Source organism: Ambystoma mexicanum, chromosome 3p (assembly GCF_040938575.1).
Source record: "Ambystoma mexicanum isolate Mex_15411 chromosome 3p, UKY_AmexF1_1, whole genome shotgun sequence".
Classification (NCBI taxonomy): Eukaryota; Metazoa; Chordata; class Amphibia; order Caudata; family Ambystomatidae; genus Ambystoma; species Ambystoma mexicanum.
In genome coordinates, this window is record NC_090925.1 from 1,165,878,974 (window position 1) to 1,165,894,848 (window position 15,875).

At 48.4% G+C, this 15,875-nt stretch overlaps 1 protein-coding gene across 1 annotated transcript in view; it reads left to right on the top strand.

The window, feature by feature from the left end:
- SEC24A (SEC24 homolog A, COPII coat complex component) overlaps positions 1-15,875 on the top strand; it is a 1,330,430-nt gene that overhangs the window by 152,299 nt on the left and 1,162,256 nt on the right. Inside the window, exon 2 of the mRNA XM_069652570.1 lies at positions 8,575-9,105. Within this exon, the coding sequence (XP_069508671.1) occupies positions 8,575-9,105 (531 nt within the window). The remainder of the gene's footprint in view (positions 1-8,574; positions 9,106-15,875) is intronic.

A 15,875-nucleotide genomic window follows, 5' to 3' on the forward strand; every position in this document is an offset into this window, starting at 1 on the left:
GCCTGGCACCCATGCCGAGTCATCATACCGGCGCCTTATGTCGAGGGTCACGGACTACTTGGGGTGGTCGGTGCCCCCAGTTGATTTTGTGCAGGATGACCTGACTGATACCTCGACCAAGGTCCACCCACTGACCCGGTACTGCCATTCCATATGGCTCTGCAAAGAACGGTGGCAGCGACTTGGACTGCTCTGGAGAGTCTCCCGGCAGTGGGCAAGTCTTTGCTGCAAAAATACCGCCCAGCCAGTAGTGACCTCTGCTACTTGACCACGCACCCCACTCCGGAGAGTTTGGTGGTGCAGGCGGCTACAGCCCCAGCAAAGCAGGCGTCGTATCCTACCATCCCTCCTGATAGGGACGACAAGCGTTTTGATGGCTGGGCGAAGAAAGTGTTTTCTTCAGGGGGTATGGCTCTTCAGGCGGTGGCCAACTCCGTATGTGCCTTGTCACGTTTCATGCACACTCTGTGGAACTGTATTTCATTAGCGGCTGAACATATTCCCAAAGGGGACGAACGGGATGTTTTTCTTGCTATTATTCAAGATGGCAAGGATGCCATGTGTGAGTCCGTTCAGTCGGGTTTGGACATGGCAGACTGTGTCAGCCGGTCCATGGCGGCGAGCACCGTGATATGCAGGTTTACATGGTTGAGGAAGTCGGGGTTTGCTCCTGATGTGCAAGCCAGGCTCCTCAACATGCCCTTTGATGGTGAACATCTTTTTGGCAGTAAGGCTGACTAGAGCCTTGAGAGGTTGCAGACCTCCAAAGCTGCAGCAAAGTCGTTGGGCGCTGCAGTCCACCAACCTCTGCCTTTTCGTCCTAGGGGACAGCAGTGGAGGGGAGGTTCCTTTCGTTATTACTCATCCTTTAGCAAAGCGAGAGGAGCTGCAAGTCAAAGGGGCAACCGTAGGAGTGCCAGAGGTGGAAAACAAGGTACTCGAGGTGCCAAGGCCGCATGAGCAGTTGCCTCTTTGAGCAGAAGCGGCTGCGGCGTTGCCTGAGGGCAGTCATGAGGCCCATGCTTCGCCGGTTGGGGGAAGGCTGGCGCAGCTTCGTGTAGAATGGCGTGCCATTACTTCAGATGTGTGGGTTCTGGAGATCATAGCCCACGGCTACTGTCTTCCCTTTCAACAGAGGCCTCACGACAATCCACCAGGGAATCTCTTGTTGCAGAGTCCGGATCCACTCCTTGTGCAGGAGGTTCAAGCCCTGCTGGAGAAAGGCGCCATAGAACTGGTGCCTGTAGCGGAGAGGAACAAGGGATGGTATTCCCCCTTATTTTTTGATTTCCAAGAAAGACTGGGGATTGAGACTCATCATGGACTTGCGTGGTTTGAACAAACTCCTCAGGAAGGACACGTTCAAGATGGTTACTCTTTCTCAAGTCCTCCAGGCCCTTCAACTTCAGGACTGGTTGGTGTCTCTCATCCTCGACGCTTATTTTCATGTGCCGATCCATCCAAAGCACAAGAAGTACCTGAGGTTCGCGGTTGGCGACTCTCACTTTCAGTTTCGGGTCCTGCCGTTCGGATTGACCTACGCCCCGAGGTTCTTCACCAAGCTCATGGTAGTGGTGGCAGCGCATCTCAGGAAAGGGGGGATTCATGTCTACCCCTACCTGGACGATTGGTTGATCAAGGCGTGCTCTCACAAGCAAGTCCTGGATCTGTCTGTCACCTGCCACTCCCTCCACAAGCTGGGCTTCTCCCGCAACTTGAAGTCCCACTTGACGCCAACTCAAATGTTCCAGTACATCGGGGCAGTGCTCGACACATCCCTGGGGCAGTGTTTTCCTCCCCAGGTGAAGGCTCCTCACATTCAGCAGATGGTGCACAAGTTTCAGCATGCCCATAGTCTCCCAGTGTTCGAGTTCTTGAGATTGCTCGGCCTCATGGCATCCTGCATTCTTCTGGTGCCAGAGGCCAGGTTGCGGATTTGATCTTTGCAATGGGCACTCAAGCTCCAGTGGTCTCAGTCCTCCGGCAGGATGTCGGACCCTGTTCAGGTGCCGTCCTCTGTCACCCAGGACCTTCTGTGGTGAGCCGTCGAAGGCAATCTGATGAAGGGGGCTCCATTTTGGCTACCCTGGCCGGAGGTGACGCTCGTGACGGACGCATCCCTCACGGGATGGGGAGCTCATGGCAACAAGTTGACAGTCAGCGGTCGTTGGTCTCCGTCGGAGTCCAGACTCCATATCAATCTGTTGGAGCTGAGGGCCGTCCGGCTTGCCCTGAAGGCTTTTCTGCCGACTGTGCGAGGAAAGAATGTCCTGATCCTGACGGACAACACAGTGGCCATGCACTACCTCAACAAAAATGGGGGGGCAGGGTCACTTCCTCTGTGCAGGGAGGCGATGCAGCTCTGGTTCTGGGAAATCCAGCAGGAATTTTCGATCTTGGCAGTTCATCTGGCCGGAGACGAAAACGAGACGGCAGACGCTTTGAGCAGGCAGAGCGCGATCTCTCACGAGTGGGAGTTGGCTCAGGAGATTCTCCTGGAGATCTTTGCCCTTTGGGGGGACCCCTCAAGTGGATCTCTTCGCCTCCAGTGTCAACCGGAAGTGCGAAAGGTTCTGCTCGCGGGACTTTCCTCCAAGAGGAGCCTTAGGAAACGCGTTCGTGGTGGAGTGGTCATCCCACTCCACCACGAACGCGTTTCCTCCAGTCCCTGTCATCCTGCAAGTGCTGCGGAGGTTACGAAGGTTCGGTTCCCGGATGATCCTCATTGCTCCGGCATGGGCCCGGAGGACGTGGTACCCGGACCTTCTCGACTTGTCCATCTGCCGTCCACGTTATCTTCCCTACCGAGACGATCTGATCTCACGGGACGGGGGGGGGGGTCAGGTTCTCCATCCAGAGGTCAGATCCCTAAACCTTCATGCTTGGTTTCTGAAAGGTTGAGGTATAAGGATTGGGACCTCCCTGAAGACGTGATGGAGGTGTTGCTTTCGGCCAGAAGGCCCGCAACAAAGTCCCTGTACCGTTGCCGTTGGAGAAAGTTCTGCGACTGGTGCAGGGTTAAGAATGTGGATCCGTTTTCACATGATATTCCTGTGGTTCTGTCTTTTTTGCTTTCTTTAGCCCACAGGGGCTTGCAAATGGGTACCGTTAAAGGTTACCTGGCGGCGCTGTCCATATTTAAGCGCTCGTCTGAAGAGTGTTCTTATTTTAAAATCCCTTTAATTTCTCAGTTTCTAAAAGGGCTCACTAATGTGTTCCCTCCGTCACCTTTACAGGTGCCTGGTTGGGATTTGAAACTTGTCCTCAAGTTTCGGATGGGTGCTCCGTGTGAGCCGTTGCATTCGTGCCCTTTGAGACTGTTAACTCTTAAATCTATATTTTTGGTTGCGGTCACTTCCGCTCGCAGAGTGAGTGAGTTACAGGCACTATCAGTTAAGCCACCCTTCACTGTATTTCATAAGGACAGGGTTGTCCTTAGAGTTCGTCCTTCCTTTCTTCCGAAGGTGGTGTCGGAATTTCATTTAGGCCAGAAGGTTATTCTTCCTGCATTTTATCCTTCTCCCCATCCTGGTAAGGAAGAGGAGAGGCTCCATAGGCTCGATCCTAGGAGAGCTTTAAGCTTTTATATTTCACGCATGTCCCGGGTCAGAGTGGACGATCAACTCTTCATTGGTTACACTGGAAAGCGTTTGGGACAAGTTGTGACTAAGCACACTTTGTCTCGCTGGATTATTCTGGCAATTTCTGAATGTTACCGCTTGGCGGGTAAGGACCCACCAGTCGGCTTGCCGGCCCATTCTACCAGGGGTACGGCTGCCTCTTCTGCCCTACAGAGGGGTGTTCCTATTCGTAAGATCTGTGATGCAGCCACCTGGGCTTCGGTCCATACTTTTATACGTCACTACTCCCTCCATCGGAGTCCAAACTACACATTAACCTTTTAGAGCTGATGGCAATAGACTAGCGCTGAAGGCCTTCTTGCCCTCTATCAGGACATTCTTTCCCTGTACAATGACGTAAAGACAGTGGCCATGTACTATCTCAACAAGAGAGAAGGCGTAGGGTCACTACCAGTGTGCAGAGAGGCAATGCAGCTCTGGTTCTAGGAAATAGAAGATCTCTCTGTCGGCAGTTCACCTAGCGGGAGAGCAGAACATGGCGGCGGACGCTCTGAGCAGACAGAGCACAGTCTCCTACGAGTAGGAACTAGCTCAGGAAGTCCTTCAAGAGATCTTCACCCTTTGGGGAACTCCGCAAGTGCATCTCTTCGCGACCAGTGTCAACCGGAAGTGCGATCAGTACTGCTCAAGGGAATTTCCCCTCAGAGGAGCTCTAGGAGACTCGTTCGTGGTGGACTGGGAATTTCCACTCCTGTATGCGTTTCCTCCCGTCCCTGTGATTCCTCATGTAGTCAGGAGGTTGAGAAAGTTCAGGAAAACCATCATCCTAATTGCTCCGGATTGGGCCAAGAGGACGTGGTACCCGGACCTTCTGGACATGTCCATGTGCCCTCCAATAAGCCTTCCACAAAGAGAGGATCTTCTCTCACAAGAGGAAGGTCTGGTTCTCCATCCAGAGGTGGTGAAGACACTCAGCCTTCACGCATGGTTTGTGCGAGACTGAGCTATAAGGATTGGGACCTTCCGATGACGTAATGGAGATTTTGCTTTCGGCCAGAAGGCCAGCAACCAAATCCCTGTACTAGTGTTGTTGGAATAAATTCAGTAACTGGTGCAAGGACAAGAACGTGGACCCTTTTCAGTGTGGCACTCCTATAGTGCTTTCTTTTCTTTTGCATCTAGCCAATTTGGAGCCCCAAATTGGAACAATACAAGGATACCTGGCGGCGCTTTCCATCTTCAAGCACTCCTCCTGAAGAAGATTCCTATTTCAAGATTCCATTAATTGTCCAATTTCTGAAGGGACTCACTAACGTGCTTGGGATTACTCTTTAACATGTATACCTTTTTGAGCTTTACATTCCTGCCCGTAAAGGCTTTTAACATTGAAAACTGCCCTTGTGGCACTAACCTCAGCCCACAGGGTTAGTGAGTTGCAGGCTCTTTCATGCAAACCCCCTTCTACTACCTTTCATAAGGATAGTTAAACCATCTTTCTTGCCAAAAGTAGTTTCTGACTTTGACTTGTCGCAACAATAACACTCCCAACTTTTTACCCTCCTCATTTGGGCAAAGTGGAAGAGAGGTTGCATAGACTAGACCCAAAAAGGGCTCTGAGTTTTTATATAGCGAGAAGGGGGAAATTACGCCAGGATGACCAACTATTTGTGGGCTATGCTGGTCCTAAATTCGGATTAGCAGTGACAAAACAGACTATATCCTGCTGGATTACTCTTGCTATTGGGGAGTGTTACAGGCTAGCTGGAAAGGAACTGCCGGAAGGGCTTCGGGCTCATTCCACGAGGGCCATGGCAACTTCTGCGGCTCTTCAAAGGGGAGTCCCCGTTATTGACATCTGCTCAGCTGCAACTTGGGCGTCAATTCATACTCATTAAAAGCGTTACTTCTCAAGAAGGCCTATTTGCGAAGGCAGTACTTCATTCAATTCATGATAAGACTAAAGAGTACTTCCACCTCCCAAATGATCACTACCCCATTGAACAATTTGCATGATTTACATTTTGCTTTTCCGAAGATCTTACAGTCTGGGGTATGCCTGGATGGTTCCTCAAATTATACAACAAAAAAACGGAACTGAAGCCAACGGGCGTGGCACGAGCCATTTATATCACTAGTGTTGTCGACACGCCACAGCGGCCCTCTAGGTGCATCGATGCCACCACATTGTGCACAGCGCCCTCTGTCGAGAAATCTTTTTCTAAAGCAGCGAAGCTGCCTAGAAACGAATATCAAAGATGAGGAATACGTGGGAAAAACATCCAGTCGAAAGAACGTTACCAGTTGGTAAGTAACTTGTTCTTCTGTGTCGCCCAGGCACGCACTACAACATTTAGAGGCCCTGAAGCTGCCCCAGAAGTACAGGTGAATACTCGACCTTCCTGCTTATGGCGGGTTGGAGTGAATAGCGCTTTGCCTAGCTCATTCTTAGGAAGGTGTGTGAGAGACGGCCCTCCCACAAGCGGCATGCATGGGTGTACTGAGCGAGAAGATTGATGTCACACTAGGGATTTGGGAATCTACACTGAGATAGCGGACTGATGTCACAATACACATGTATGTGTCTACTGATAGAGAGGGAGTAGGCATATTCCCTGATGCAGAGAGAGCTGGTGTCACACTAGGGAGGTAGGGCTATACACTGCCGCATAGAGTGCTGATGTCACACTAGGGAGGTAGAGCTGTCCTGGTGCCACACTAGTGTAGTTAGTAGGGCTATGCTCTGATGGAGAGAGAGGTGCTGTCATCGTAGGCTGGTAGGGATATGCCCTGGTGGAGAGAGGCCTGATGTATGTACAATGAGGTGGGAAGCACTTGGAGCTACCCACTGCCGGGAAAGTCAATTGCCTTAGAGATGGACAGCGGTACTTGCTGGTGGAGTGGGCATTGAGGGAGGCAAAGGAGGCAGCCAAGGTATGTACATGCTCACAGAGTGAGTGATGGCAGGTGTGTACACTAATGGAGAAAGTATTAGCGCCACAAAAGACGATAAACGGATGGGATTGTGAAATGTGGCCACAGGAGAGCGTCAATAGATATGCACTGATGGAGTGCCCATGTCATCAGAGACAGGCAGGGCTGAGCATTTCTCGAGCGAGTGTTGATGGTTCGGCAGAGGCAAGAGATTACGCCGATGGAGCGAGTACGAAAGCCTCTCAGGAGAGGTTGGAGTATAAACTGACGGAGTGTGTAGGGGGTTCTGAATTCTCCAGAGGGGTGGATTGATGGAGAGGTCGCGGAGACGGCAGGAAGAGGGCAGCAGCGCACACTGCTGCTGTGGTCTCACGAGGCAGATACTGGAGCATAAAAACAGAAGCCAAAAGAGAGTATGATATTGGCATGCACACTCCTGCTATGAGCCTGTTACCGTTGGTAGTCTGCACAAATGACATGGGCAGGAGACTGCATGATGAGCGAGGCAAAAACTGCACCCTGTCGTCCATATCACTTTGAAGACTCTATCGTGGCAGAGTGCTGCGGAGAGAAGGATGCAGCTTAGGTCATCCAATACAAATCACTGGGGCGAGCAGGCCGGGCTTAGGAGGGTATAGCAGAGCGGGCTCACCTCCCTAGCCTCACGAGGTAGGGGGGCGACAAATTCCCTCAATTTGTCACGGTAGTGGCGAATGCAAGGTTTGTGGCTCCCCTTTCACAAACCTTAAGTGGAATCTGATGATCAAGGTGGAGCGTGACTAACCTCTATGAGATGTTTACATCAATGGGGGGTTCAGGAAAATCTAAATGGGGCGACGTGCAGAGCTGGGATTGAAGGTGAGGAGGAACGACCGTCACAAAAACAGTATCCTAACTCTAGACTTTAGTTGATACACCTTCATATTCTATGCAGATGTTACCCGCATCACATTGGATCAGGCATTTTTCACCAATGTGCTTCTTGCCCAGTCTCGTGGTGGCTTTTGTGGAATCTGGATTTCTAAATTTGCCATGGTCTTGCCCAAAAGTGATGGCACAAAGCAGGCTGGTTACAGGATTCCTAGAAGTGATAATTGGTTGGTTACGGCTGTATGATGCAAAAGTTTGTGTGTTGGCGAAGTTTGTCAGTGGGACTGGTCCCTTTCATACATCACCTCGTGGGATGCTGGCTGCAGACACAAATGCTGCATATAGACCCCTAGTGTGTAGTGTATTAGGGAAATGGGCGGCGGAACAGCGTCTATTTCAAGGAAGTGTTGCACTGGGTTAACTAGCCCAAGCTTGATTCATGGGCATCCTTATTGGAATCTTCGGATGTGCCTCGAAGGACACGAGTTGGGAGCAGTCTGGTAAGGATAGTGAGTGATTTAAAGTATAATATAATAGGATACTAGAATTCTAATATTTTCTAGATCTTCTTGCTGGTATATACATATTTTGCACTTGAATATGGCAGGAAGGGGGCTTAGAGCTGGTTGGGTATGCTTGAATGTAAATCTGTGCTGCTATCCTCCTGATGGATTCATTCGAATGATGAACTTTCCACTTGCATAAACGTTTAATTGATAGGTTCCAGTTTGCTACCTTTTATATGCACCATAATACTTTATATATAGGATGTTCTTGCTCTAATTCCCTTTTATTGTGAACGTTTGAAAAAGACGTACACATCATCTGAATGACAGATTTTGAAAAATGACTGGTTTGGAATTGAGGAGAATAGTGACTTTGATGGAGGTTGAGCATAGACTAGAGTTGCAAACGTGGGTATTTGTCATACTTGCAGGTCATAGTTCATTTATGTGTATTTGCAGTCTAAAAGACTTTAAACCATGATAAATAGCTTTATTACTGTGCTAATACGTCTTGTGTATGTTTTTGCGACCTGCTGAACATTCTTGCTATAGCAAATTCCAAAACTTTATAAAGTTTGTTTAAAAAAAAATGGATAACCGTGTCACTATTTGCTGATCTGGTATGCATGGTTTTGCTTTTTTATTTTTCCACTAAAAGCATCACTTTTTTTCTTTCCTTTTTCTAGGTCCTGTTCCAAACCCATTGATGCATTCACCACAGGTATCTACCGGACAAGGATACAATGCTGCATATCCAGGTTCTTACCCACATTCGCTGCCTGTCAAAGCACCATTACATCCATCCTCCTCTGGACAATATACGTATGGTGGCCTTCCAAATGTTTCACAGCTTGAACATTTTCAGGGACCTGGCCAAACTCTTAATAGGCCCCAAATGGCACTTGCCACAACCGCACCTTTGCCGGGCACCAGCTCTTTCCCCAGAATGCCACCTCCACCTCAGAACTCTGTCACCTTGACTGCACCTAGCACTGGTGTTGCTTCTGGAGCACATCCTTCGCCCAATCCTGGCTGGCAATATGGTGCTCCTCATGTGAACGTGCTCCCAGTTGGACCGCAGACAAACCACGTGGCTCATCACACTGGAACATTATCATCCCAGACACCCTTGTCTGGTAATACCAGACCACCAACGTCTCATCCATATGTGACTTCTTCTAGCGGCCCACCGCTTCAAAGCAACTACACGAGTCCAGGTACAGTAGTCTTTACAGGAGCAGAATCCGACCTAATTAAGCTTATTTACCAGTTTCTATTTAGTGGGAAAATAATTATTTGTCATTTATATAGCGTTTTTATCGGAAGCGCTTTACATAGAGCTTATATACATACATGTATAGAATTTGGTACTTGCTTTATCGACCTCGAAAGGTTGAGTCGACTTTGCCGGGATTTGAACCTGCGACCTGCAGCAACAAGCGTTTAACCCGCTAAGCTATGTTACCAGCTGTAATGTGTATTGTAATGTGTAATGTGCACGTGTATTTAAGCTACCTTTGTCCAAGAAATAGTTGCTGTATAGATTAATTTCCTGTTTAAAATGTGTATTAATTTTAAATAAGAACACAATGATGTACAACACATCGGTGAACCTGAGAAAAGTACATCAAATGTTCAAAGAACATGTCAAAACCGAGTAAATTTATAGATTCATTTCAAACGTCTTTTTTTGTTTTTGCCATTTGTCTTTGTTTTCTTATATTAGTCTGTTTTCTTGTCTGTTGCTCTCATTGGCTCCTTTACACATGATCTTCTTATGGCAGCCTTTCGCAAACTGCTTCCGTTCGGCAAGACTGGGTTGATGAGGGCCATTAACTGTTTCTTTAATGAAGATTTGATTCAGATGTGAGACACCATACTCTAATTATGATATCGCTGCATAGTTGACGGTTATGAAGTCTGCAGAGTTAAAACCTAAAAGGCACTCTTGATGTTTAATTGGAATCTTGTATTGTGGCGTTTTGATAATTTCTGTGTAATCCCTCTTGATTCAGGGTGAGCAGTACTCTTGGCATTATTCCAGAAAGGAGCAACATTTCAATGTTTACTAAAAGGAGGAAACGGTTTCATTCCATATGTACAAATTGGTTGGGATACAGCATTGATAACCGTGGAACCCAACCAGTGTTTCTTCTCCCTCTTTATGACCCCTAACTGAGCAGATACTTTACAGGAAACAAAGGGTTTTCTGTGACTGGGATCTGTTTTTCCAATAGGCTGGTAAGGGTGGCTTATTTTCAGATGAAATATGTTTCTATTAGGAACATGAAACAGCTTGCAGTATGTTGGTAAACCTGGAATCCAGCTGTAGCATAAACATTTTGAGCAAATGCTTAGATGTCTCTTTAACCATGTTTGGAATCTTCTCCAGCCCTGCCTGCTGCTTACTCTACCTGTCTGCTGCCTACTAGTATAACCTTCACCACATTTCTGTCAGTTTTCTTCCCCATAGCCCACCACTTCTTGCCCTTTGTCCTCTGCCAACCTCTCTACCCTCCTCTACCTTCACCCTGCCTGCATTTCCTCCCCTTTTTTCTTCCCCTTTACTTGCTCCTTCCTCCACTCTCTCTTTACATGGTCTCCCTCTCGCGTTCTCCTTGTGCGCTCTCTGTAGCTCTCGTTTTTATTCATTTGCCTTTATTTACAGCGCACAAAATCCAGAGGCTTCTAGGAGCTAGTTACAGAAAGTACATTGAACAGTTCATGAGTGCATTAATAAGCATATGAGTTAGTGTATGGGCACCATCTGGCAGAGCCTCGCCTGATGGTACGTGGCGGGGCACTTCTGATGTGCAAAGAAGCAGGGACGAGATCGGTGGGTGTACAGTCTGGTAGAGCCTCACCTCATGGAGCGGAGCACTACAGCAGATGTGCAGCTAATTAAAAGGACCAAGTCAGTAGTTGTGGTGCCTTGCCTCCCCGAAAGGGGTGGTACGTCAGGTACAGACAAGCCAAGAGGTATACTTGGTATAAGAATACCATCTCAGAAGGCCTCGCTTCATAGGCATAGTGAGGTAGGTTATAGTTAAGATACAACAGCAGCGCAAGGCTGGTGAAACATGCTAGATGCAGATACGGCACAAGGCTGGCAGGCTTCACGTAGTGTGGGGCAGGGATATGTAATGGGAGAGGGTGGAAGATCATGGAGGTGATATAACTGTTGGGGTGAGGTGGCTTGCAGCCATGGCAAGCAGGATGTGTGGATGGGAGAGTGTTAAGAGGGGCTCTAGGTGATGAAATACTCTAGAAGCACATGTAGGGAAATGCACTTCTTTACTGGGGTTCTGGGTTGCATGGTAATCCGAGATGGGTAACTAAGTAGGTACAAGAGACCTCCACCGGCTTCCACTCTCTCCGGCTGCTTCACTCCAACTCGCAAATATAGAACCTACAGGGGCAATCACACCGCAACGTTCTACACTCATTCATTCCATCAAGCAAGCATTCATGCAGGGCCAAGGCAGGGAAAACACAGGACATAACATCTCCCTCCTTAACCAAACCAAGGTATAGGGTATCAAAGAGCATGTACAGGGTATCAAAGAGCATGTACAGGGTTACAGAAAAGAGCATGAAGAAAACCACAAGGCAATGTGACCGAAGCAGAAAGAAAACAAAACTCTGGCCAGAACCAAACTCCAAAACCAAAATCTGCTCCCTTCCGAATTACAATGAGCCCAAATGCTCCCACGTAACTCGTCCCCTCAACGACTTAGGGATAAGCCAAACAGCCATACAGTACACTAAAAATCTGTCGTAGTCCCACAAGACACTACAGCAAGGGAACCAGCTCTGACGCACAACACCCGACAATGCCACCAAAACACACAACCAACATCAATCATCATCCAACCGCCAGCAACTAAGATGCACTGGGAAACGACGCACCCCTCCACAATGAACATTGATGAAACCAAATAACCAAATGACTACTGGTGCACAGGAACCCACTAAATCGCACTAACTGGCAGAAGGAAAAACCCTTGGCAACCCACTCTCCAGAGTGCGAGCAGGGAAACCCCCAAGTGTGGCTGTTGCATACCCTGGATGGCCCGTGGTCAGGTCAGCCTCTGACAGCTGACAGTGCACCACCACAGACCGGTCCCGCCCCAAAGCAGACATTGTGCTGCAAACGCATACACACAGGGTTGGGCCACCACAAACCAAAACAAGAGGTTCGCTACGCAGACAAGCAGGGCTTTACAACACAAAACCTACAACCAATATACCTCACCAAACAAATTTTGGCAAATTGAGCATTAAAGGCATGTCAAACGAGAGGACTATTACTCTAATCGAGTCCATGGTCCTAGAGCTATAATGTCTCTAACACTGTTGGTGCTGTGGAGGCAGAGATTTCATTATACAAAAACTGTTTTTTACTTGCCACATAAATTAGCTGTAATCTTTGCTAATCCAATAGCAGAGGCCACATCAATTGTACACAACTCACTTCTGGAATGAAAGGACACCAGTCAAATACACTTCAAGCTATTATGTACACACAGAGCAGAACTGCCCCTCTTTTTGAGTACAGGAACAATACCAAGACAAATTGCAGACCTCACAAAACAACCAACATGGAAGTATGAAAATCATATGATGATCATTTTAAACTCTCTCTGCAAAGATGAAACAATTTGCACTTGGCACAGTGCAAAAGAAACATTAATAATGGCCCGGTGCAGTACATAAGAAATGAGAGCAAAACTCAAACGGACGATCGAGATGAAGTTCATCAGACACTGTAATGAATGTTCGCCGCCAAGATCAAGATAATAAATGACTCCTGCGGAAACCGAGTTAATAAAACTCAGTACATCATTACTGTGACGCTGCAAAGGAATCCTTTGCATGGCGGGCGCACACTGCTCAAACCTCCCGTCAACGCTTGCAGGGGATGTAGAACAACTCCATGATCACAAACTGAGGAGCTCCTGATCCCGTAAACAACATATTGTCTGCGATGTAACCACGTCCGGCATCATTGATGGGTCTTTTTTTCCTAGTCCTATGAGGAAGCGCAAAGTAAACCAACAGCTGGCAAAGCTCCATGTTTGTTCCTCCTCAAGATTCCAGCGCTAGTCAGGACATCGCCATCACCCCCACAGCACTCTTATACGTCATCATTCTCTCCTTGCTACAGTGTGAATGGAGCTCAGGCGCAGTTTCCCAGCCGCTCCAAACCTCGCCATTTACTGCCAGCCGGCAACTGCCCCAGGCACCTAGGTCACCCCAGGCACTGCCTCTCATGATGGTGCTTCTGGCCGCCACCTCCTTCGGCACTGCAAAGTCCACTGGTATGCTGCTAGTCACTTGATGCAAGATGACCCTTATCCTCTCATTGACACTGCCAGGTTAGGCCACAAGCTTTTATTATAGATCCCTCCCAGAGCTCTTCAGATAATTTCCTCTCAATCCAGTGCCCTGACATACAGAACATCCCCACAGTTAGCGGGGCCCTCTTACTGTCCTTAGCAGGCTCGCTGGCTGTCCTCGCTATAGGATGTCCCCAAAGGTGCTGGAGCCTCTGATTTCTCCTGGTAATCCCCACTCCAGGATGGCCCATTGATGATGGGGGGGGGGGTCTCTCATTACTCCTGGTGTCCTGTGCAGCACGTCCCCACTGGTAGTGGGGCCCTCTGACCGTTCCTGGTATCCTTATTACAGGATGTCCTCGCTGTTGGTGGGGCCCCCGAGTCTCTTCTGGTGTCCTGTGTTTACAGGACGTCCCCTGTGGTGGTGGGGCCCTCTGACTGCCCCTCTACAGTCTAACCCCTGCCCCCAGCTACCCCCTGCCTGGTTGAATGTTACTTCTCTGCGCGGGGGTCAGCCCAACTTTGGGGAGGGGGAAGCAGGGGGTGGGGGTTGGTCGGCGGAGACCCGGTGGAGCTGCTACACTGGACAGCTGTATGCTCTAGGCTCTTCCTTCAAGGCCAGCTTGTCGCCATTGTTAAGGGGGGGGCTCTAGGTGATGTAGAAATATTCTAGAAGCACAGGTAGGGAAATGGGATTGCAAGGTGAGACAGTAGGTAAATCCAAGATAGGTAAGTAAGCAGGTACAAGAGAGACATCCACTGGCCTACACTTACAGCCTGCTTCACTCCAACTGGCAAATATGGACCTTGCAGGAGCACTCGCACCACAACATTCTACAAGCATTCCACCAGACATTCCATCAAGCAAGCATTCATGCAAGGCCGAAGCGGGGAAAACACAGGACATAACATAGAGCGGTTGGGGCCGAATTAGTGTCGAGAATCATAGATGGCTTAAGTGGTGCACGGATGTGCAGGCAGTAACGGCGGCAGGAAATTAGTACGTATTGTCAGTCCGGGTTAGAATTACATGCACAGCTTAGTCTTAATTGGTTATCATTTGCTTGCCACTCCTTACCTTGGATAGCTCAGGTCAATAAGTGCCGGCACTCATCAGAGGAGGCCGTTACTGCATGACAAGGAGCACAGTGAGAAAAACGGGAGGCTTTCAACGGCGTAACTCTTGTAGAGGGGGCCCATCCATGCCCACAGGGGTGACAGGCCTTATAAGTGGGCCTTGCATGGTGGTCCGGCGTCACCTGCCGGCTCCCACTTCCTCGGTCGAGAAAAACTGCCCTTAGCCTATCGGTAACGGCCACAGGCAGGCACATAGTCAAGGGAAGCCCAGGCAGGGCTGCAGTAATGGTGGGCGCCATTTTGGAATGGAGCAGCTGCTCCTGAGCACATGTGTGGGCAGCAGCGACGCTCACCTTACAGTGAGCGTCTCCTACATTACAATGGTCTGTGGCAGGCTGGTCTATCCTCTGCTGCATTGCACTGCCATGACTTGCAGTAGTGGGCTTGATGATGAAGTGCACCCAGGACAGGAGTCTTGGGCCTTATAACGGGGCCTTGTATGGGGGCCGGTGTTGTTCTCGTTCTCCCCTTCTCCATCTCGTATATATCCCTCTGGCCTCTCCCCTTTCCTGTCCTGTTTTGTGTACATGAGAGGACTTCAAATTAAGTCATTTACTAACAACTTTATAATCTAGTTCTAATTATGCCCAGAAAGAAATGGTCAATTAAAAGGTATGTGCTCAGTAGTCTCCCTATGGTCAAAGCCTGATTTTTAGGTATTCTGAATTCCAAAAAGCACACTAGGTGATCCTATTGCATAGTTTTTCTAGCTGTAGAGTACTGTGTGGGGCATCTCTTGGAGCTATAAACCAGGGAAAAATATTTTCAAGTTATTTCAGCCCCTCCCTGGTCCCTATTGTAATGCCTCCCCTTCATTAACGGTTAATCCTTTCTTGTATCCTTTTCCCTTTTATCTGTCGGAGGAAGATATCCATATGTAAAACGGTTAACTCAATTATTAACTAGAACCAGCTGGCCCTGTAAATCTTTAAAACTCCATCAGTAGGTGTAGGTGCATTATGGCTTGGGCACTGCTGGCTATGGATGCTGTATTGCCGGAGTAGATCTATGGTGCTTCACAAGCCCTCTTGTTTCACTTACGTTTTTTTCCATGTCCCATATGCGGCTCTGAGAACTTGCCACTCTGTTTTACCGAATCTGTGAATGTCTCTCTTGAAGGCTAAGGCATTCAAATTTTCAAAAGATTTCAAGGCAGTGTTGGTTCTACGTAAGTGCTCTATTTGGTGCCTTTTATTAGATCACTACATTTAGGACTTTCGTACCTTTTTTGGTGCTAAACCCAAACGCCAACCAGGAATATGCTTCCTCTTTCCCTCTGCAGCACGGATAACTACCTTTTCTTTACTCAAGGATGTTAAGATTTTTATTTCTTTTCTTTTTTTAAATGTTTTTATTGGCATTTTGTCAAACATGACAAAAGATGAGCAGTATCAAAAGCAAGTCAGACATATCGAGTCACTACAGGCCAACACAAGAACAATAAAGAAAAACAGGAAAGGACAACGAAAAAGAAAAAAAAAACAGACCAACCAATTATGCTTCTGTGATAC